The sequence below is a fragment of the Oncorhynchus tshawytscha genome, linkage group LG28 (genome assembly GCF_018296145.1).
Source record: "Oncorhynchus tshawytscha isolate Ot180627B linkage group LG28, Otsh_v2.0, whole genome shotgun sequence".
NCBI lineage: Eukaryota > Metazoa > Chordata > Actinopteri > Salmoniformes > Salmonidae > Oncorhynchus > Oncorhynchus tshawytscha.
Window position 1 is genome coordinate 32313994 of NC_056456.1, and position 24610 is coordinate 32338603.

General features: G+C 43.2%; 1 protein-coding gene across 2 annotated transcripts; it reads left to right on the top strand.

The window, feature by feature from the left end:
• The first annotated feature begins 13927 nt into the window (after window positions 1-13927).
• On the top strand, window positions 13928-23896 carry pif1 (PIF1 5'-to-3' DNA helicase homolog (S. cerevisiae)). Of its 2 annotated transcripts, none has more exons than XM_024391923.2 (13): window positions 13928-14114; window positions 14380-14964; window positions 15184-15313; window positions 15439-15564; window positions 15844-15997; window positions 16178-16292; window positions 16574-16680; window positions 17032-17171; window positions 19632-19738; window positions 19916-20003; window positions 20386-20531; window positions 21604-21795; window positions 23526-23896. In XM_024391923.2, the coding sequence occupies exons 2-13, from the start codon at window positions 14398-14400 to the stop codon at window positions 23574-23576; spliced, it is 1923 nt and encodes a 640-aa protein (XP_024247691.1). In that variant the 5' UTR covers window positions 13928-14114; window positions 14380-14397; the 3' UTR covers window positions 23577-23896. The 2 variants fall into 2 exon arrangements, with proteins under 2 accessions (XP_024247691.1, XP_024247692.1); XM_024391924.2 differs by having other exon boundaries at window positions 13928-14046.
• The last annotated feature ends 714 nt before the right edge of the window (window positions 23897-24610 follow it).

A 24610-nucleotide genomic window follows, 5' to 3' on the forward strand; every position in this document is an offset into this window, starting at 1 on the left:
TCCAGAGTAGTGGGGCAACGGTACTGGACGGCAGGCAGGCCCAGGGTCAGGTCAGGCAGGGGTCGATAATCCAGAGTAGTGGGGCAAAGGTACAGGACGGCAGGCAGGCCCAGGGTCAGGGCGGGCAGAAAAGGTCAAAACCGGAAGAATCAATAGACAGCAACAGAGGGAAAAAACACTGGTAGGCTTGACAAAACAAAACGAACTGGTAACAGACAGAGAAACCAGGTATAAGTACCCAAGGGATAATGGGGAAAATGGGAGACACCCGAGGGAAGTGACAGATCAGGGCGTGACAGTTCTATTGTTTCCCTGACAACTTTAAACATTGCTGATTGATGTGCTGCTGTGTTGTTTTTTTATGCTGTTTTTTATATTAGGGTAACTAGATTCGTTTTATTTTCTACTAAATGTTTTGGTAACTCATTGTACAGTTGAAGACGGAAGTTTACATACACTTAGGTTGGAGTCATTAAAACTCATTTTTCTAACACTCCACAAATTTCTTGATAATAAATTATAGTATTGTCAAGTCGGTTAGGACATCTACTTCGTGCACGACACAAGTCATTTTTCCAACAATTATTTACAGACAGATTATTTCTTATAATTTATAATTCACTGTATCACAATTCCAGTGGGTCAGAAGTTTACATAGTTGACTGGCTTTAGAAGCTTCTGATAGGCTAACTGACATCATTTGATTCAATTGGAGGTGTACCTGTGGATGTATTTCAAGGCCTAGCTTCAAACTCAGTGCCTCTTTGCTTGACATCATGGGAAAATCAAAAGAAATCAGCCAAGACCTCAGAAATAAATTTGTAGACCTCCAGAAGTCTGGTTCATCCTTGGGAGCAATTTCCAAATGCCTGAAGGTACCACGTTCATCTGTACAAACAATAGTACGCAAGTATGAACACCATGGGACCACGCAGCCGTCATACCGCTCAGGAAGGACTCGTGTTCTGTCTCCTAGAGATGAACGTGCTTTGGTGCAAAAAGTGCAAATCAATCCCAGAACAACAGCAAAGGACCCTGTGAAGACGCTGGAGGAAACAGGTACAAAAGTATCTATATCCACAGTAAAACGAGTCCTGTATCGACATAACCTGAAAGGCCGCTCAGCAAAGAAGAAGCCACTGCTCCAAAACCGCCATAAAAAAGCTAGACTACGGTTTGCAACTGCACTTGGGGACAAATATCGTACTTTTTGGAGAAATGTCCTCTGGTCTGATGAAACAAAAATAGAACTGTTTGGCCATAATGACCATCGTTATATTTGGGGGAAAAAAGGGGGGCGGAGAACACCATCGCAACTGTGAAGCACGTGGGTGGCAGCATCATGTTTTGGAGGTGCTTTGCTACAGGAGGAACTGGTGCACTTCACAAAATAGATAACATCATTTGGCTAAGGTGTATGTAAACTTCCGACTTCAACTGTATTTAACAAACTTCAAAGTACTTTTTTTAGTAGTGGTCTGCGCTCAGGCAGCAGGCAGGCATGCAGTGTGTATGCAGCGCGAGATCATTTGATTGACCGTTCTAGTTGCCTAGTGATGGACGCCAGTCCCGCTTCAGAAGTGGCATTCCTTTACAGACAATTTAAATGCCTGTTCAGTGGAGCTTCAAAACTAGCTCCAGGGGAGGTTTCGTGTCTGCATTTTAAAAAATGTTTAAAAACCTTACAGACAAACAAACGTGTCGTAGCTTAGGTGCTTTCAAGACACCACATTCCATAAATCTGAAAGGGGCATAAGAACAAACCTCTCTGCCAATAAGAGCTAGTTTTCAGTTTTCCCCTCCCCGATGAATCGGACCGCTCCCAGACAGTCCTAGTAAAATGCTTTCTTGAGAAATTGCTCTTTGCTAAGAAGCTATTTTTTATTTCTCTTTGACCATTTTAATTGAAAACACTCACCGTAAGGTACTTAATTGGTACCCAGAAATGGTTTGATATTGAGATTAAAACGTCTGCATTGGACCTTGAACACCAACCTTGTAGGCATGGCACTAACTTGTGTGCTCTTTGTCACCTCTGGCCACATGGCAAATGGCCAGTTGAGAGGACAAAATGTCTCTCTCTTGCACACAGTATCCAGTAGACTGACTATTGTAATGTCTAATAGGATGATATTACTGCAGCCATGTTTGGTATCTATCTGCATCTCTGATGCTATCTACATGGATGGAAGATGTCTGTGGTTACGCAGAGTGAACTTGACAACACTGTATGCAAGGATCTCTTTTGTCCCCTCAGGAATGCTGTCTCAATCTCTATTCTAGCCAGACCACCTTTCTTAGATGATGTTGGCTGGTTTAATCTGATTGCATATCTTAATTTTTCTTATCTTTGGTTTGGTCTGTGATTGGTCAAAAACTGATTTCGAATATAAACAAGTCAGATCTGGTAGAAATGGAATCAAAATATTTTCTTCACTCTCTTGCATGAGTTATCCGCTCTGCAGAAAGGTTGTATGGACAACTCGACCTTCTTGACCTTTGTGCTGTTGTCTGTGCCAATAATGTTTTACCATGTTTTGTGCTGCTACCATGTTGTTCTTCTGCCATGTTGTGCTGCTACCATGTTGACATTTTGTGTTGCTACCATGTTGTTGATATGTTGTGTTGCTACCATGCTGTGTTGTTGTCTTAGGTCTCTTTTTATGTGGTGTTGTAATGTCTTTCTTGTCATGATGTGTATTTTGTCCTATATTTCGATTTTATTTTTAATTCCTGCCCCCGTCCCTGCAGGAGGCCTTTTGTCTTTTGTTCTTAACTGACTTGCCTCGTTAAATAAAGGTTAAATAAAATAAATAAAAACATCTCTCTTGTAGGCTGCTCGGCCTTCGGCATGAGTCGGCCTGTTATGTTCATTATTTGCTTTGTAACTGTGAGGTCTTCATGCCTAGAATAATGCCGTGTTAAGCTTTTAAAAATTGTATTTCACATTTATTTAACCAGGTAAGCTAGTTGAGAACAAGTTCTCATTTGCAACTGCGACCTGGCCAAGATAAAGCATAGCAGTTCGACACATAAAACAACACAGAGTTACACATGGAATGAACAAAACATACAGTCAATAATACAGTAGAAAAAAAGTAAACAAAGTCTATATACAGTGAGTGCAAATAAGGTCAAATAAGGGAATTAAGGCAATAAATAGGCCATGGTGGCGAAGTAATTACAATATGGCAATTAAACACTGAAATGGTAGATGTGCAAAAGATGTATGTGCAAGTAGAGATACTGTGGTGCAAAAGGAGCTAAATAAATAAATACAGTATGGGAATGAGGTAGATAGATGGGCTGTATACAGATGGGCTATGACCAGGTGCAGTGATCTGTGAGCTGCTCCGACAGCTGGTTCTTAAAGCTAGTGAGGGAGATGGGAATCTCCAGCTTCAGTGATTTTTGCAGTTCGTTCCAGTCAGTGGCAGCAGAGAACTGGAAGGAAAGGCGACCAAAGGGGGAATTGGATTTGGGGGTGACCAGTGAGATTTTCATGCTGGAGCGTATGCTACGAGTGGGTGCTGCTATGCTGACCAGCGAGCTGAGATAGGGCGGGGCTTTACCTAGCAGAGACTTGTAGATAACCTGTAGCCAGTGGGTTTGGCGACGAGTATCAAGCGAGGGCCAGCCAACGAGAGCGTACAAGTCGCAGTGGTGGGTAGTATATGGGGCTTTGGTGACAAAACGGATGGCACTGTGATAGACTACATCCAGTTTGCTGAGTAGAGTGTTGGAGGCTATTTTATAGATGACATCGCCGAAGTCAAGGATCGGTAGGATGGTCAGTTTTACGAGGGTATGTTTGGCAGCATCAGTGAAGGAAGCTTTGTTACAAAATAGGAAGCCGATTCTAGATTTAACTTTTGATTGGAGATGCTGTGAGTCTGAGTCTGGAAGGAGAGTTTACAGCCTAACCAGACACCTCGGTATTTCAAATCAAATCAAATCAAATTTTATTTGTCACATACACATGGTTAGCAGATGTTAATGCGAGTGTAGCGAAATGCTTGTGCTTCTAGTTCCGACAATGCAGTAATAACCAACAAGTAATCTAACTAACAATTCCAAAACTACTGTCTTATACACAGTGTAAGGGGATAAAGAATATGTACATAAGGATATATGAATGAGTGATGGTACAGAGCAGCATAGGCAAGATACAGTAGCTGATATCGAGTACAGTATATACATATGAGATGAGTATGTAAACAAAGTGGCATAGTTAAAGTGGCTAGTGATACATGTATTACATAAGGATGCAGTCGATGATATAGAGTACAGTATATACGTATGCATATGAGATGAATAATGTAGGGTATGTAAACATTATATAAGGTAGCATTGTTTAAAGTGGCTAGTGATATATTTACATAATTTCCCATCAATTCCCATTATTAAAGTGGCTGGAGTTGAGTCAGTGTCAGTGTCAGTGTGTTGGCAGCAGCCACTCAATGTTAGTGGTGGCTGTTTAACAGTCTGATGGCCTTGAGAATAGAAGCTGTTTTTCAGTCTCTCGGTCCCAGCTTTGATGCACCTGTACTGACCTCGCCTGGATGATAGCGGGGTGAACAGGCAGTGGCTCGGGTGGTTGATGTCCTTGATGATCTTTATGGCCTTCCTGTAACATCGGGTGGTGTAGGTGTCCTGGAGGGCAGGTAGTTTGCCCCCGGTGATGCGTTGTGCAGACCTCACTACCCTCTGGAGAGCCTTACGGTTGAGGGCGGAGCAGTTGCCGTACCAGGCGGTGATACAGCCCGCCAGGATGCTCTCGATTGTGCATCTGTAGAAGTTTGTGAGTGCTTTTGGTGACAAGCCGAATTTCCTCAGCCTCCTGAGGTTGAAGAGGCGCTGCTGCACCTTCTTCACGATGCTGTCTGTGTGAGTGGACCAATTCAGTTTGTCTGTGATGTGTATGCCGAGGAACTTAAAACTTGCTACCCTCTCCACTACTGTTCCATCGATGTGGATAGGGGGGTGTTCCCTCTGCTGTTTCCTGAAGTCCACAATCATCTCCTTAGTTTTGTTGACGTTGAGTGTGAGGTTATTTTCCTGACACCACACTCCGAGGGCCCTCACCTCCTCCCTGTAGGCCGTCTCGTCGTTGTTGGTAATCAAGCCTACCACTGTTGTGTCGTCCGCAAACTTGATGATTGAGCTGCGTGGCCACGCAGTCGTGGGTGAACAGGGAGTTATTTGTAGTTATCCACGTATTCTAAGTCAGAGCCGTTCAGAGTAGTGATGCAGGATGGGCGGGCATGTGCGGGCAATGATCGGTTGAATAGCATGCATTTAGTTTTATTTGCGTTTAAGAGCAGTTGGAGGCCATGGAAGGAGAGTTGTATGGCATTGAAGCTCGTCTGCAGGTTAGTTAACACAGTGTCCAAAGAAGGGCCAGAAGTATACAGAATGGTGTCGTCTGCGTAGAGGTGGATTAGAGAATCACCAGCAGCAAGAGCGACATCATTGATGTATACAGAGAAGAGAGTCGGCCCGAGAATTGAACCCTGTGGCACCCCCATAGGTCCGGACAACAGGCCCTCCGATTTGACACACTGAGCTCTATCAGAGAAGTAGTTGGTGAACCAGGTGAGGCAATCCTTTGAGAAACCAAGGCTGTTGAGTCTGCCAATAAGAATGTGGTGATTGACAGAGTCGATGAATAGAGCTGCACAGTAATGTCTCTTATCGATGGCGGTTATGATATCGTTAAGGACCTTGAGCGTGGCTGAGGTGCACCCATGACCAGCTCGGAAACCAGATTGCATAGCGGAGAAGGTACGATGTGATTTAAAATGGTCAGTAATCTGTTTGTTAAATTGGCTTTCGAAGACCTTAGAGATGCAGGGTAGGATAGATATAGGTCTGTAGCAGTTTGGGACTAGAGTGTCTCCCCCTTTGAAGAGGGGGATGACCGCGGCAGCTTTCCAATCTTTGGGAATCTCAGACGATATGAAAGCGAGGTGAACAGGCTGGTAACAGGTTGCAACAATTTCAGCAGATAATTTAAGAAAGAGGGTCCAGAATGTCTGGCCCGGGTGATTTGTAGGGGTCCAGATTTTGCAGCTCTTTCAGAACATCAGCTATCTGGATATGGGTGAAGGAGAAATGGTGGGGGCTTGGGCGGGTTGCTGTGGAGGGTGCCGGGCAGTTGACCGGGGTAGGGGTAGCCAGGTGGAAAGCATGGCCAGCCGTAGAGAAATGCTTATTGAAATTCAATTATAGTGGATTTGTCGGTTGTAACAGTGTTTCCTAGCCTCAGAGCAGTGGGTAGCTGGGATGAGGTGCTCTTATTCTCCATGGACTTTACAGTGTCCCAGAACTTTTTTGAGTTTGTACTGCAGGATGCAAATTTCTGTTTAAAAAAAGCTAGCCTTAGCTTTCCTAACTGCCTGTGTATATTGGTTCCTAACTTCCCTGAAAAGTTGCGTATCACAGGGGCTATTCGATGCTAATGCAGAATGCCACAGGATGTTTTTGTGCTGGCCAAGGGCAGACATGTCTGGAGTGAACCAAGGGCTGTATCTATTCCTGGTTCTACATTTTTTGAATGGGGCATGCTGTCACGTTCTGACCTTTATTTCCTTTGTTTTGTCAATATTTAGTATGGTAAGGGCGTGAGTTGGGGTGGGCAGTCTATGTTTGTTTTTCTATGATTTGGGTATTTCTATGTTTCGGCCTAGTATGGTTCTCAATCAGAGGCAGGTGTCATTAGTTGTCTCTGATTGAGAATCATACTTAGGTAGCCTGGGTTTCACTGTGTGTTTGTGGGTGTTTGTTTCCGTGTCTGTGTTTTTCACCACACAGTACTGTTTTGGGTTTCGTTCATTCCACGTTTATTGTTTTTGTATTCAGTTGTTCATGTGTACTATTTCTTATTAAAAGAACTATGGACACTTACCACGCCGCATATTGGTCCTCTGATCCTTTTCGCCTCTCCTCTTCGGAAGAGGAGGAAATCCCTTACACATGCCTATTTAAGATGGTGAGGGAGGCACTTTTAAAGAATAACCAGGCATCCTCTACTGTCGGGATGAGGTCAATGTCGTTCCAGGATACCCCGGCCAGGTCGATTAGAAAGGCCTGCTCGCAGAAGTGTTTTAGGGAGCGTTTGACAGTGATGAGGGGTGGTCGTTTGCTCGCAGACCCATTACGGATGCAGGCAATGAGGCAGTGATCACTGAGATCGTGGTTGAAAACAACAGTGTATTTGGAGGGTGAGTTAGTTAGGATGATATCTATGAGGGTGCCCGTGTTTACGGATTTGGGGTTATACCTGGTAGGTTCATTGATAAATTGTGTGAGATTGAGGGCATCAAGCTTAAATTGTAGGATGGCCGGGGTGTTAAGCATGTCCCGGTTTAGGTCACCTAGCAGCACGAGCTCAGAAGATAGATGGGGGGCAATCAATTCATATATGGTATCGAGGGCACAGCTGGAAGCAGAGGATGGTCTATAGCAAGCGGCAACGGTGAGAGACTTGTTTCTGGAAAGGTTCATTTTTAGAAGTAGAAGCTCAAATTGTTTGGGTACAGACCTGGATAGTAAGACAGAACTCTGCAGGTTATCGTTGCAGTAAATTGCAACACCGCCCCCTTTGGCAGTTCTATCTTGTCGGAAAATGTTATAGTTAGGAATGGAAATGTCAAGGTTTTTGGTGGTCTTCCTAAGCCAGGATTCAGACACGGCTAGGACATCCGGATTGGTGGAGGGTGCTAGGGCAGTGAATAAAACAAACTTAGGGAGGAGGCTTCTAATGTTAACATCCATGAAACCAAGGCTTTTCCGGTTGCAGAAGTTAACAAATGAGAGCGCCTGGGGGAGGGGAGTGGAGGTAGACACTGCAGGGCCTGGATTAAACTCTACATCACCAGAGGAACAGAGGAGGAGTAGGATAAGGGTACGGCTAAAGGCTAACAGAACTGGACACCTAGTACGTTCAGAACAGAGAGTAAAAGGAGCAGATTTCTGGGCACGGTAGAATATATTCAAGGCATAATGTTCCGACAAAGGTATAGTAGGATGTGAATACAGTGGGGGTAAACCTGTGCATATAGTGATAATGAGAGAGATATTGTCACTAGAAATAGCATTTAAACCAGGGGATGTCACTGCGTGTGTGGGGGGGTGGAACTAAATTGTTAGCTGAGGCGTGATGAGCAGTGCTAGAGGCTCTACAGTGAAATAAAACAATAGTTACAAACCAGAACAGCAATCGACACGGCATGGTGACGTTAGGGAAAGGCATGCGTAGCCGGGTGATCATACAAGTCCAGTGCGTGGCTTCAGGCAGCTAGCGGCACGGGGCTAGCAGGCTAACAGAACGGCCTTAGAGGGATGACGCGACGGAGGGAAGTCTGTTGTGCCCCCCTTGTGCTGTTACATCAGCGGACGGATCAGCAGGGCTCTGTGTGGTAAACCAGGCCAATTGGCTAAATATGTATAGTGGCCGAAGAAATATGTCCGAAGGGCCTCTTAAGTCAGCAGTCCAATGTGTTTTAGATAGCTAGCAGGCCGCAGATTAGTGGCTGTGTGTTCAGTGGTCGTTAGCTGCTATAATTCCAGGTGGAAAAAAATATATAAAAAATAATCATGATAAAAATGTACAAAATTTTAAAAAAAATAGCCGTAGGAATCCAGAGAAATCGAGAAGAATATGTCCGAGTAGGTCTGGTTTGAGTCGCGCTGTACAGACTGGTGAGAGTTGTCCGGGATAAAGGTAGCTGATGACCGCTAGCAAAGGATAGCTGACTGCTAGCTAGTGGCTTCATAATGTAATTTGATGGGCCTCGTAAGCCAAGCTTGTTAATGCTTTGTAAACTGTGAGATCTTCATGTCTAGAATAATTATTTGTAAAGCTTGTTAATGCTTTGTAACTGAAGCATTATGCTTTGTGCTTTAATTCATTTTACAACGTTATTAAATATTTGCCTTTGACATAGACAATTCTTATTCCTTTCTTGGCTTTTCTATTACTGTAACTCAGCTATAGTATATGTGTATTTTAATCATCTTTATGGAGATATTCAGTTTAATAGATTTTGATCATATTAAATGCATGGTCTTATTATGGGTCGCATGTGTGAGATACTGTATATAATAAATATTACACCACTACAACCACACCAAAATGACTTTCCCCTGTGGTTAAACCATGTAGTAATTATCTGTTCATGTTGGATTTATAAAATTAGGAAATGTAAGTACGTCAGCAGCCTTTCCTGTAATGGATGAGCAAGTGGCTAGTCTGGGGGCAAAATGGAAATTGAGTTTTTGTTTCGTAGCCTCAAGACTCACTCTTGCTGTATTCTGAAAGGGAAGCTAAGCCACCGAAATAAAAACACTGCTCTTAATGAAACAGCCACTAATGCACATTGCCATTGCAAAAGGAAAGAGCAAATTGGCCATTTAATTGAATGAGGTAAATCACTTTCAACTCATGAGCAGGAAATCCATTAAAGGTCCCTCTGAATACAGCTACAATCATTAGCACAGGCTTATTTGTGCAGCTTCTCTTCTCTCACACATTAAGTACATTTCCAGTACGGCTTCTGGGTTGAGAAACTTCCTGACCTGAATTCTTGTTGATGTCAAATAAAGATGTTCTTTTTTTGCTGTACTTTTACCCCTTTTTTGTGATATCCAATTGGTAGTTACAGTCTTGTCCCATTGCTGTAACTCCCCTACGGACTCGGGAGAGGCGAAGGTCGAGAGCCATGCGTCCTCCAAAACATTACCCTGCCGAGCCGCACTGCTTCTTGGCACACTGCTCGCTTAACCCGGAAGCCAGGCGCACCGACGTGTCAGAGGAAACACAGTCCAGCTGGCGCCCGAAGTTAGCTTGCAGGCGCCCAGCCCACCACAAGGAGTTTCTATAGTGCGATGGGACAAGGAAATCCCATCCGGCCAAACCCTCCCCAACCCGGGCGACGCTGGGCCAATTGTGCACCGCCTCGTGGGTCTCCCAGTCGCGGCTAGGCTGTGGCACAGACTGGGATCGAACCCGGGTCTGTAGTGACGCCTCAAGCACTGAAAATGGAGTGACCTTAGACCGCTGCACCACTCGGGAGGCTAAAGAGGATGTTCTTGACAACAGAAATGTATTATGGTTGAAGGAGGGCACAGGATTTAAACATCTTCTCTTCAAGTGGATATGGATATGGATTCTGAAAAGCCATTAGGTTGTCCCAAGTGCTTACACATAAACTTTGCAGTACAGTCACAGACTGTGTCCCCTATGACACACTATTCCCTCTATACTAGTACACTACTTTTGACCAGAGCCTTATGGGGCATGGTTAAATATAGTGCATTATATAGGGAATAGGGTGTCATTTGGGATGAAGACACAGTCACACTGTCCCCATGCTAGATCATATTCTCCCTAGGCAAATAAACACTGTCCATTATGTGTCATAGCAAGGTAACTAATGGGCTGTTGTGTGTGTCATTAATATGGTATCTTGATTCTTGTGACAATGTTTAATGATTCAGATGATTAACTATGGATATGTGACTCTCAAATTATGTCATAGGTAAATAAATGCATACTGGTATTTGGGAGGATATATTCTGAAAAAATACAGTGTTCCCACTGGTTGTATAGGCTATTACCTAAAGCTACTTAAATGTTGTGGCGTTTGATGTACATTGTTGTTATGTTCATTGACATTACATGATTAACATTAGCCAGGTCATGATTTCTCATGTTACCTAATATCATGACACAAAGCCTTTCCCTTTCTGGGTTGGATGCAGTCTACAACACATACCTGGCCATTCATGTGACCCAGGCACCAGTGGGAATATAATGGGCTAATAACTCATGCACTAGCAGTGCAGAGGTTCCTAGTATTTTCATTATTGGCACCCTGAATTATTTTTACAAAAAAATATGTGAAATTGATCAAATGTGAAATAAGGCTCCCTGGGGGAAAATGTTGGGAACCCCTGCCATAACCAATACCCTTCTAATTAATGTTGGGAACCCTGCCATAACCAATACCCTTCTAATTAATGTTGGGAACCCTGCCATAACCAATACACTTCTAATTAATGTTGGGAACCCTGCCATAACCAATACCCTTCTAATTAATGTTGGGAACCCTGCCATAACCAATACCCTTCTAATTAATGTTGGGAACCCTGCCATAACCAATACCCTTCTAATTAATGTTGGGAACCCTGCCATAACCAATACCCTTCTAATTAATGTTGGGAACCCTGCCATAACCAATACCCTTCTAATTAATGTTGGGAACCCTGCCATAACCAATACCCTTCTAATTAATGTTGGGAACCCTGCCATAACCAATACCCTTCTAATTAATGTTGGGAACCCTGCCATAACCAATACCCTTCTAATTAATGTTGGGAACCCCTCCCATAACCAATACCCTTCTAATTAATGTTGGGAACCCTGCCATAACCAATACCCTTCTAATTCACTACAGTCATTTTATAGAACCTAACCGGTTCCAAATGGCAAAAGTGAAATCAATACCGGTACCCTTATCTCTTCTCTCTCCTAACTGGATTTTGTCTTCCACTCTCCCAATTTCTTCTTTCTCTCTTCTTCCTCCCTCCTCATCGCTTCCTGTTTTGCTCTATCCATCACTTTCACTCCATTTCCCCTCAGGTTCCCTAAAGACATTCATAATGAGCTGTACAGTAAACAGCTAGGGTGCAGAATGGGTGGGAAATAGGTGTGGGAGGAGGGGGAAGAGAGGTTGATTTCCCAGAATCATCATCCGTCAATACCTAGGCTATCACAATTCATGGCCCCTGTCCAATGCCCAAACACTGATAATCACCCGTGCCTGGAAATTCTCGCCAGCCTACGCACAGGCATTGTGGTTTACGGAAAGCACAGGTATGCAGAACTGATGAATGGCCTGCTGCCATATGAGCTGAGTGGTCATAAATATAATTGTGGGAGGACAGGTGGACGTATCAAACTTGGATGCTGAGCAACAAAGTAATCAGGGAAGTTGTGCTGATAACTTATTTGGTAATTTCCTGACAGTATTTTGTGCACCATTAAAGTGTGAAAATAGCGTAGCCTACCGGATTATTGGATGTTATGGTGGATGAGAATGTTAAAAAGGAAAAGACGTTCCGGTGTACGTTCGGCTATTGAATAATAGCCTAATCACATTGATGTTCTATTTCCTGCAGTTTTGCTACTACGGTGTTGTAGGGGGGACATACAGAACAGTGGACGTACAGGGCATTGTATCAGACATGCAGAGGGCCTAGAAACCTATGCAACATTAGTGGATGATGATGAGGAACAGAGAAATCAGAGGTTATTAGACAGTTTCAAGGAAAACAAAATTACATTTCCAAATAAATGACAAAAGTTCACATTTTAATTTTTCTGTTCCTAAATAAATATAAATCATTCCTGTTTTGAGTGCAGGAGTTTCTCATCTGCCTGAGCAACTCAGTGAGCCTGAAAAATAAAGACAAAAAAGGATGAAACAGTTCACAACATCATCTTTTTAATATTCTGTGTTGACAATATTAGAGAACTGAAATACAGAATAACAGTACAACAGTGACTAGTAATGCTTACAGGCTCCTTCTCCTTTCCTCTGCCCCTCTCTCAGTGCTCTCCAGAGTCCATGGAAGCAGCCGGTTCCTCCAGTCTTTTTCCTCCCACCTGTAGCAGTGGAGCCTCAGGATATACGGATTCCAATTTGCATAAAGTCCAGTGACGTTCCTTGAGGGCTGTTGTGGTATCGGCTTGAGGGAAGATATACACGGCCCCACTATATTCAAAGAGAATTATCTTGGGAGATAATACGGTCGGCATTTGATTGTGAGGTATTCTAGGTCGGATGAACAAAAGGACTTGAGTTTGTGTATGTTATCACACCAGGAGTCATTAATCATGAAACATACACCACCGCCCTTCTTTTTCCAGCATAGGCATACTCATCACCATAGAGAAGCCCATGGGTTCCTTCTTGTCAAGGTCATTAAGGTAAAAAAAAAAAAAAAAACTCTCAATTGAGATCCAGTCATTTAAATATAATTCAGACGGCCCTCTCTGTCATACAGAACTCAACTTTTATCCATACAGTTCGATCACGCAGTACTGCGACATTATTCAAGCAAAATTGGAGAGAAAAAAAACTAAGGGGCACTTCAGAAGAATGACATGCAAACGTGTAGGATACTTTACAATAAAATGCAATAGGCCCACTGAGTGATCATTTAATAGCCAAAATTGTGCAAAGTATTTTGATCATAAAATAAAATATGTTTTGCAAACAACATTTTTTTCTGCATTTCTATTGTTCTTCATTTAAAGCGCCAACCAATTGTGGTTGGGCTGGAACAAAAGCCTACACACTCTCTCCGGTGTTTAGCTCTACTGCCGTTTTGCAGAGGGATTGTCATCTCTCTTGGAGACATAGCATAGGCCTATTGTTTAAAAAAATGTTTATAAACACATTTTCTCTAGAACAAGGCAAAACATATTTATGTTATAGAACACGACTGTAAAGAGATAGAGATATGCAGATTAGAAATATGCTGAGCAAACGGATTAGGTGCGTTGATTGAAGGGGGTGAAGGGGGAACGTCAAATTCAAATCGAGAAGATAATCTGTACCGGCTCACATTTAAACAAAGCATCGTCCAGAAACATAGCCATACATGTTTGTTTTTTAAAATCATGATTGGAATTTTTAAAATCAAACGAATGGCCCACTATCTACCCGGTTTTAAATCGGTGGGCCGAGGTATCTCCAAAATGAATGCTTCGCAAATACTGAAATACATGAAGTATCGCAGCAATTGGTCAGTATGGCAAATGTATGGGCGGGGTCATTTACGTCAAATAGCATTATGAGTCTTTCATTGGTTAAATCCTTTAAAGGACCCTGCTGTTACTGGTCAAAATATGTTGCGCTGCCATTGGTTTATATTACAAACACCGACAGTTTTGAAAACTGCATTTTACTTCAGAAAGCACGCTAACGACAACGCAAGGCATCAGTCTTTGCTCTAGCCACATTTTTCTTCAAATAGGTAAATGAAGTTACTACATCGAATTCTGGAGCGACCCTGTGTGTTTGTTAATCTGGTTTTCATGCACGGTACGTTTAAAGTATATTTTAATGTTTTGTTGCATGCATCTCTAGCCAAGGGATCCACTATTTGCTTTCAATCGAAACCCAGATGGCTAGTAGGTAGCCAAATAATTGATTTACTTGCAGACGTGTGTTGATTAAATAATTTACAAAACAGCCGTGGCATTTAGGGTCCAGTTGATTACGTTATCTAGCTGGTGTAAGATGTGCGATTCGTTTGATCAGTGTTCATTGTTTGTTTTAATGTGACTTTTACCTCTTCTAACATTAGAGCCCGCACATTGTTACAATGATGCAAGGGGACGACGGTGCCCAGCTCCAGTGCAGTGTCGTGGTGGAGCGCCTGAACTCCTCTGGCCAGGCCACCAAACGCCAAGTCATCCGGAAGGCAGCTGTTCTTCTCGGTCGCAACGAGTTCCAGGAGATAATCCTGCGCGTGCACAATGGCAAAGTGCCCGAAAGTTACACGCTCAAAGAGTTCCAGCTTTTTACCCGGTTTGCTAAGGATGGCAAGTGCACCGTTAAACTGCTCCCCGAAAACGTCCAAGTGCTCATCTCTGACTGCCCGCCCCACCTACTAAACATTTTCCTGAAGACCTTGAGTATCAAACACCAGGCCTGGCAGACTAGCAAACCTATGACAGACCGAGAGAAGCTGAAAGCCTGTCTGCCCCGCAGCTTCGAGACCATCAGCCCATTACAGCAGAAGGATGTACAGAAGGCCAATGAGCTGAGGAGCAAAGTGAATGCACCAGTGCTCTCTAAAGGTCTGGTAGTGAGGACTGGTAATAAGATGACTGGAGGACCACAGGGACAGCAGGTTAAGAGACAAAGGACGGACTGTGACTCTAGCCCAGTGAGTTGAGTTCATATCCTCAGTGACTTTGTCATTGCTCCCCAAGCTGATATTCAACCTGGTTTGCACTTAACAACCCTGGTGGTGGGAATGCATTGCATGCCGTTCAGCCTAGTCTATCACTGATTTGGTTTCGTTAGACATAAGATTGGTTTGATGTCCAACATTTTGTTAGTTGTTAGGCTAGTCCTTGAAGTTGTTATTATGCTCCGTCTTCAGTTGAAGGCACTCCACCCAAGCAAAAAGCCCACCCTGTCTCTACCGGCGGCACGGAAGTTGAACAAAGAACAAGCCGCTGTCCTCAGTGCTGTGTTGAGTGGGAAGAATGTTTTCTTCACTGGCAGTGCAGGTATTCCATTCCAAGCTGAAGTCATTACTTTCATTGTATGAGTTTGATTCATACAATGACTCATACATTCAGGACCCCCACATAGTGTTTTGGGCTATTCAAGACTGTTCTGTCTTTTTGTTCAGGCACAGGGAAGTCCTTCCTGTTGAAGAGGATTGTGGGCTCTCTGCCGCCCAAGAGCACCTACGCCACGGCCAGCACGGGCGTGGCAGCGTGTCACATCGGGGGGACCACGCTACACAACTTTGCTGGTTAGTCACCACACCACCGAATAAGAGTGAGCTGTCTGTCTAGAAATGGCAGTCTCAACTCTAACAGTTGTTTCAATTGACACATTGTGATAGTCCCCGTAGTTAGCTTCACAAAATGGTTTACTGCCGGTTACCAGAACTGTACTGGGAGCCTTTAGTGGAGGGTTGGCTGAACACCCTCATCTCGCTATCTTTCACCTTCTCTATTTCCTTGTCTCATTCCCACCTTTTTCAAATTCTCTTTAACCTCGTCTTACCCCATTCTTGTCTCTGTCTCAGGTATCGGGTCAGGCTCAGCCCCTCTGGAGCAGTGTATAGAGCTGGCCCAGAGGCCCGGGGTCCTGCAGCACTGGACTAGCTGTCGCCACCTCATCATCGACGAGATCTCCATGGTTGAGGCCCAGTTTTTCGACAAGCTGGAGGCCATAGCCAGGTACTAGAATCACCACCCACTCGCACCCTATAGAATGTTGTATTATATAATTAAGTTGCCAGTCCCATTGTTTCAATACACAATTGTAAGAATTATGTACACGTATCAACCAACGTGTTTCTATTGGAGTTCATTGTGTGTAATTCTATGATTTCTTCCATTGACATGTCGTTGCTCCAGGTGTCTGAGGAGGTCCACAGAGCCGTTTGGAGGAATCCATCTGATAGTGTGTGGGGACTTCCTCCAGCTGCCCCCGGTCTCCAAGGAAAAGGACAAGGCCGCGTTCTGCTTCCAGGTCAGAAAGCCTGGTGATAATGGTGACATGTCATGATAATGCTCCACTGACTCCCACCTTGAGCTTTTCTCATGACAGCATGTCAGTCTCTAGCCATGTTGGGATTCTAACACAGAAGCTTGCTTACAACATGTGAATAATTGATGCATTACTAGTATCACTGGCAGATTTGGGGTAAACCTTTGAGTTATGTTTAACTTGTACAGTATTTCAAGTTGGTGTCTAAGATGACACCTGATATGATGAAGAGCGCACCATACATTGAAAATGTTGACCTCTAGTCTAGAAGCTGGCGGAAGTGCATCCATCTGAACATGGAGCTGACTGAGGTGCGCAGACAGACTGACCAGTCTTTCATCTCCCTCCTGCAGGCAGTGAGGGTGGGCAGGTACAGTACGCTGAGCAGTGGACAATAGGCAGCCATTTTGGATGTCTGTTCTGGGCTTTTTCAATGGGTGTATCTCAATAGTCTGATGCAGCTTCCTCTCCTTGTCACATGAAATGCAAGATTGGTAAAATTCATGCTTTCACAAAATGACTTGGAACGAGAGGAGAGAGCCACTTTATAGACTGTTGAGAAGCACCCAGTGTGCCACCAACCAACTGATATCCATGGTCTCATGACAAAATGCCAGTTCTACAGTATACCATATAGAGTTTGAGCAATTTAGTGAAATGGAATCCTAATCATGCAATATTCTAAATCATTGTATTTTCAATGTCCATCATTAAATCCCAGAGTCACAGAGGAAGTCACTGCCAAGTTGATAAAGAGCGCCTATCACAAGATCGAGCGGGATGGTATCCTGGCAACCAGGCTTTGCACTCACAAGGACGATGTAGAGCTCACTAACGACAACAAGCTCCAGCAGCTGCCAGGTTTGGTGTTTTTTCTTTATTTTTGATCATTTTAATGACTTATCGCTTACAGTTCTTCCGTTGTTGTGAAACAAACTGTTGCCTTGAGGCAAGTGACAATTGGCCATTATTGTATGTCTCAGGCTTGAGTCAGCTCCTGACAGGGCCGGTCCAAGCCTCTAAGTGACTGAAGCGACTGCTTGGGGCCCCATGAACACTAGGAGGTCCCAGACCAAAGCATTTTCTAAATAAGCCACTGATTTTTAGTCACTCACTCAGATATATTAACATGGTGTAAGTCATGGCAAAATGTTTAAAATTGCAGGGAATTATTTTGATTCATCTTTGCTGTCAAGAGCAGTGGAGACTACAAATGTTTTGCTCGCTGGGGGGCAATTTCGCTTTGGGCCCCAAAATGGCTGCCTCATGACCGCACAGGACCTTGAGGGTCTCGCTTCCAAGGGTGTTTTTGGGTGCTAACACAATTAGCAGGCCATTTCAAGAATTTGGGGTTGTAAAAAAAATAACTGCTGTGATTTAAATGATTGTTATCACAACTTCCATTAACAGGTCCCGATCATCATAAAGGCAAAAATAAAAGGCAGTTTATAGTTAAGTGAAATTGTACATTTGGCACATCTCAAGCGTAGACACACCACATGATTAAGTAAGCTAGAACCAATGAAAAGACTGTCTTGTTTTTGATTTATGTGAACCCAGCCATGTGCTGCCCTTGTTACTGGGCAACCTGTGGTGAGTGTTTGCCCGCAGCTACCATGAGTGCTCTCTGTGTCGTGCTGGTTTCAACGGTCATGGAGTCTTACTGAGATGAAAATCGAAAGTAGGGTTGTCACTTGCAAAAATATTTGGTGTGAAAACAATTTCTACCCCAATTGCTCAAAACAAAATCAACATCCATGTGCTGCTTTTTTTAGGAGACCACATGTCCTCTGTCTGTGACTCAAAGTAAAATACTATATTGTAGCTGTTTGCTGCCTACGGACTTTAGGTTACAGATCTGGGATCTCCTGCATGTCATATTGTGAAGAGGGTTGTGAAGGTGGACTCCAATAGTAAGCCCTCTGTTAGCATGTCTCTCAGTGAGCTATTAAACAGGAAGAGGGTAACCAATACTGAGTTAAATAGGCTGCAGAAAGTGATGTAATATCAGGCGAGCTAAACGGATGTGCATGGACAACATTTGAAGAACGTGGTTCTAATAATTTAGGCTCTGGATGGTATGAAAACGGTTGTGGGGTTGCAGGACAAAAGTAAGGATTTTTTTATTTTGGCATTGGATGGGTTTTAATTCTGACAGTCAACTGGTACAGCTGTAAGCTGTCAGGAGCCTGTGGCACACAGCCCTTGCCAATTGTCACCTGGTTTCCCCTCTCCTGCTGAGCAATTAGACCTTTATTTGTTTAAATTGCGTATTAACAGTCTACTGGGATCCATGTTGCCAAGGACAACCACTCAAAGGTTTTTAATAACTACAGACCAGTCACCAAGGGGTAGACAATAGTCAATCATGGTGCCAAAATGATTGTAATTGGCTAAATTCAGCTCAGTGTAACACTGGCATGTTGTGTAAGAATGACAAGCAACAGCTTTTTTTGTCACAGGAAACTAGGAAAGATCCAGGTTGATAGGACCTTGACTCTCTTAGAAATCGTGCAGGCTTAACATTTTCTTTGATCTGTTGGTATGGCAACCTTAGTATCAAAGCTAGAATGGTGAAAGCTCACAGGAGTCCCGCAGAGTAGTCTGACCTGTACAACAGACAAGTGGTGAGGAAGGCAGGACTGTGCCCACCCTCTACACTCTTCCCATCCTGTCTGACTGTGCCCACCACCTACACTGTGAGTTGCAAGGCCTACCCTCTTGCTCCCAGTTTAGAGTCCCCACTGTCAAGACTAACTGGTACAAGCACTCCTTTATTGCTACGGTCATTGCCCTTTTCAATACAGGGAAGAGGTTGGCTACTCTGCCCAACTGGTTTCATTGTCCTTGGTTGTCATAACATGGGGATGATGGTGGTAATGACGTTGCTGCTGATGTATTTGTCAGCATATTCTTGATGTTGACGTGATAATTTGAGAATGTTGTTGGGTAATTTTACTACTGCTTTATGTGCTGCTGCTCATGTTGCACAGTCAGACAGACAGGATGGAACTCTGTGTAGAGCACGTGTCAAACTCATTCCACGGAGTGCCGCTTTGTCTGCAGTTGTTCACTCCACCTGTGTACTTGTACCTGTGACTAATTCGTAAAACTCCCCTCACCTTGTTGTCTAGGTCTCAATTGAAATGATCCTGTCAGCCCATGACTGTAGTAGCCCATTGGATCTATGTGGATTTAGTTTGTCTCCATATGCTCCCCCTGATGCAAAGCCCAATGCCTTCTGGGACAAATTTAAGTAAACTTGATAACTTTTAGACTTGAACTGTGTGCAACATTTTAAAGGGGTCTTCTTGCTTCCAGGGTCAGTGCGGGTGTTTGAGGCTGTGGACAGCGACCCTGCACTGGTGAAGACCATAGACAGCCAGAGTCCCGTCAGCAGGCTGCTGCAGCTTAAAGTGGGCGCTCAGGTCAGTGTATGGAGACTACTCCCTCAGTGGTCACAGCTGAATAGACACATTCATCTTTAACCTGTTGAACTAACTTGAATCATTGATGATCAGATGCATAGTGTTTTTTTAATCCTTTTTATTTTCCACTGATATATGACCGCTCACTGACTAAACTGATTTGATTCCTATCCCCAGGTCATGCTAACAAAAAACCTGGATGTCCAGCGTGGCCTGGTCAACGGGGCTCGAGGTGTCGTGGTGGACTTTCAGCCGGGGAAACTAGGTAGATTCAATATACCGTACAATTACACATCAATAAACAGTAGGATTGAGGTTTTAAAAGTATGTGGTTCAGGTCTTGGTTAACGTACTCTGTAACATTTCAACTATCTACTAACACTAGCTGTAATCTTAACCCTTATCCTAAATGTGATCCTTATTACAACCCTAACCTTATCAACCGATGGTCATACTATCTGTACAGCATCTACAGATGGAAAATCCAGACTATCCAAATAAAGTGACCCAGAAGTATACTTTAATGCCTAATAACCCTCAAATTTCATTGCGGTTATCTGTTTTAGCTGTGCATTTATGATCGACTCATTGACTGTGTTCCCTAACTTTGTATAGTAGCAGTCCATCAGTCCTTTCTGACTCCTCAGGGCTCCCACGCGTGCGTTTCCTGTGCGGCACCACTGAGGCGTTGAAGCCAGAGCGTTGGATGTTCAAGGCCGGAGGCGGGCTTTATCTGAGCCGCCAGCAATTGCCACTCAAACTGGCCTGGGCCATCTCTATCCACAAGAGCCAGGTGAGGCGTGGCAATGACCATGTAAGACCCTACGGTGTGCTTGGCTAAACGCTCTAGAACAGAGTAGGGATTCCACATATGAGCCATTCAAATACAAAGAAAATGCATCCTTCCATCTCTTCTTGGAGGTGACCTGATACAATTTATTTGGTTGAAGTTATGCAGTGCAACTGCTGCTTTCTCCTGTCCAATAATCTTGGATCATTGATAACGCCCTCTCTCTCCGACGACAAATGTGATGGACCTGCGTCCTATGTTTGATCACATTCCCAAAACGCAATCCTCTCCCTTTGGCTGTGACGACGCACCCCTACCAAACTGTTACTGCGCAGGTAAATGTGATATCTGGTCAACTCCAACTAGCCATGCTTATCACCATAATGTTTTTATCTAGCCAATTAAAGTTCTACAAGGCAGAGACTTTAAGGGGAGAGAAAAGGTGGCATGCGCCTGGATGAAATGGAATCCAGCCTCCGATGGATGACCATTAGCAATTCTCACTCCCTACTATTTCTTGCCACTAAACTGCCAGACAGTGCTGGTCACAGATCAGCTGAGTTGGACCCTGGGTGTTATTACTCAGTCTACCCCCTGTAGACTAAAATTTGATTTGCTAACCCAAGAACTGGATCTCATTACTCTGAAATGTGTCTGTGATTGGCTAGATGGATAAGCAGTGCCCTCTGGGTAATTGAGTTCATTGGTCGGTGTCATCAATGTTTGGTTTCCCCTCACCTCGGCGGAGATGCAGAGGTAGAATCCGATGGCGTGAACAGAGTGTCACAGGATCATAACCTTGTGACAATTGCAGCTTATATTGGCATCAAAGATGTGCAGCTCTAAGCAATATGTCTAGATTGTGTTCATATGATTCATTCCCTATGAATCATTGTTTTTCTGCAGCTATCCAAGCAAAGCTAGTTTTCACTACATATCAGGCTGACTGATTTCATCACGTGTATCAGGTCTTCCTGTCTGTATGATTGTCTACCGCATCCTGTCCATGTGTCTGTATTTGGGGCATGTCTCACCTACTGTATTTGGGGCATGCCTCTTACCTACTGTATGTCAGGGCATGACGCTGGACTGTGTGGAGATCTCCCTGGCGCGTGTTTTTGAGAGGGGCCAGGCCTATGTGGCGCTGTCTCGGGCCAAGTGCCTGGAGGGGCTAAGGGTCATGGACTTTGACCCCCACGTGGTCCGTGCCGACCCCGACGTGCTGCACTTCTACAGCAAGCTGAGGAAAGAGAGGCTACTGTTGCAGGTAAGTTTCTGGCTGTATGCTTCATTTGTATTGACCGTAAGGCCTAATGTTCTTTGACCCAGTCTGGGTCCTCACAGGGGTTATCTAACAAGGTCCCAGAATAGGTCAAAGGGCTTATAGACCTACAGTGACTTGTTCCACATTTTGTAGGTACAGCCTGAATTCAAAATGGATTAAATAGATTTCTCAACCATCTACACACAATACCCAATAATAACAGTGAAAACACATTTTAGACATTTTTAGATAAAACACCCCTGAGTCAATACTTTGTAGAAGCACCTTTGGCAGTGATTACAGCTGTGAGTCTTTCTGGCTAAGTCTAAGAGCTTTGCACACCTGGATTGTACAATATTTGCCTTTAAAAAAAAAAAATGTTTCAAGTTCTGTCATTGGTTGTTAATTATTGCTGGACAACCATTTTCAGGTCTTGCCATAGATATTCACACAGATTTAAGTCTAGACTAACTCAGCCACTCATGAACATTCACTGTGTTCTTGGTAAGCAACTCCAGTGTAGATTTGGCCTTGTGTATTTAGGTGATTGTCCTGCTAAAAGGTGAATTATTTTCTGTGTCTAGTCACTAGTGGAAAGCAGACTAAACCAGGATTTTGCCTGCGCTTTTTTTTAAATCCTGAAACTCCCCAGTCTGTAACATTATACAACTACCACTATGCTTGACGATATGGAGTGGTAATCAGAAATGTTGTATTCCGGACAAAGTTAATTGCTTTGCCACATTTTTTTGCAGTATTACTTTAATGTCTTGTTGCAATAAATATTTTTATGCTGTGCAGGCTTACTATAATTTCACTCTGGGAATTAGGTTAGTATAGTGGCGTAACTACAATGTTGGTCCAGCCTCCGTTTTCTCCTGTTGCAACCATTAAACTCTGTTTTTAAAGTCACCATTGGCCTCAAGGTGAAATCCCTGAGTGGTTTCCTTCCTCTCCAGCAACTACGTTAGACTATTTTTGTAGTGACTGGGTATGTCTATACACCATCAAGTGTAATATCTTCAGCATGCTCAAAGGATGTATGTGACTACATAGATAGATAGATACATACATACATAGATACATACATAGATACATACAGATACATACATACAGATAGATACATAGATAGATACATAGATAGATACATAGATAGATACATAGATACATAGATAGATAGATAGATAGATAGATAGATACATACATACATACATACATACATACATACATACATACATACATACATACATATATGATACATACATAGATACATAGATCCATGCATACATACTTATTGACTCATGACATTTCTGCTTTTCTTAATTAATTTGTAGAAATGTCAACACAATTCCACTTTGACATTGTGTGTGTGTGTGTGTAGGCCAGTGACAAAATATATTTAATCCATTTTAAATTCTGGCTGTGACATTGTGGAAAAAGTTGAGGGGTGTGAATATTTTCTGAAGGCATTGTGTAAAAATACTAATTCTTTGAAGCAATGAATTGCCTTTTCTCTTTTTTTTTGGGGGGGGACTGGTGACTTTAGCAGTTTAGTTTAGTGCTTTAATGGTATCCTGCTGTGTACTGCCACCCTGTGTCAAGAGGTGCAATGCTTTCCAGAGATCTGACCTCTGAGGGTGGGTTAGGTCTGGTAATGATGATCTTTGTTGGGTGTGGCCATCCACGGCTGTGTCCAAAGCAAAGGGCTTGTATAACACTCTGTATCTCTGCAGGCTTCAATGAATGAGTTTGTGGGCAAAAGTAACAAGGCGAATCGTTGGTGAGAAGGAACCGCTCAACAAACCAAACCGTGCAAACTATTTTAATTTAACATTTTGATTTGTGTTTTTATTTCCATCTTTCAAGTGATTGTCTCAGGCTGTACTTTTGTTTTTAAGGGTGTACACATCATGGACTTTTATACTACCAACAACTTTAGTTTTATCTTTATATACCTGTTATTTATTGTCATGCTCTTGGCCATGTGGGAATGTTTATGACTTTTTTTAAGCAAATAAAGTTTTTAGTAGAACTAAACTGAAAAGTTTAAAAGCATCATGTAAAGTGTTTTCATGAGCTAAAATAAAAGATCCCAGAAATGTTCCATATGCACAAAGCTTCTCTCAGATTTGGTGCACAAATTTGTTTACATACCTGTTTAGTAAGCATTTCTTCTTTGCCAAGGTAATCCAACCACCTGGCTGGTGTGGCATTTTAAACTGCATGATCATTACACAGGTGCACCTTGTCGTGGGGACATTAAGGCCACTCTAAATGTGCAGTTTTGTCACAACACAATGCCACAGATGTCTCAGTTTGAGGAAGTGTGCAATTGGCATTCTGACTGCAGGAATGTCCACCAGAATTGTTGCTAGAATGTAATGTTAAGTTCTCTACCATCAACCACCTGTAATTTGAGAGAATTTGGCAATCCGTCCAACTGGACAGCTGATGAAACTGGACTATTTCTGTCTGTAATAAAGTCCTTTTTTGAGGGGAAAACTCATTCTCGGTGACTGGGCTTTAGTCCTTAGTGGGTGGACCTATGCCCTCCCATGGCTGTGCCCCTGTCCAGTTGTGAAATCCATAAATTAGGGTCTAATTTACTTAAATTGACAGATTACCTTCATATGAAATCATTGCATATTTATTTTCCCCAGTAGACTTTGTACAGTAACTATGACCAGTTCTTTTCAAGGCTTGGCCTAATATTGTAAGGTCATAAACCAAAAAGAAGTTCGATTGAGGTATTTAGAGCATCACATTCTCTGGCTTACATACTCCTAGTACCAAGAAACATCTTGTTTGATTTCCAAGA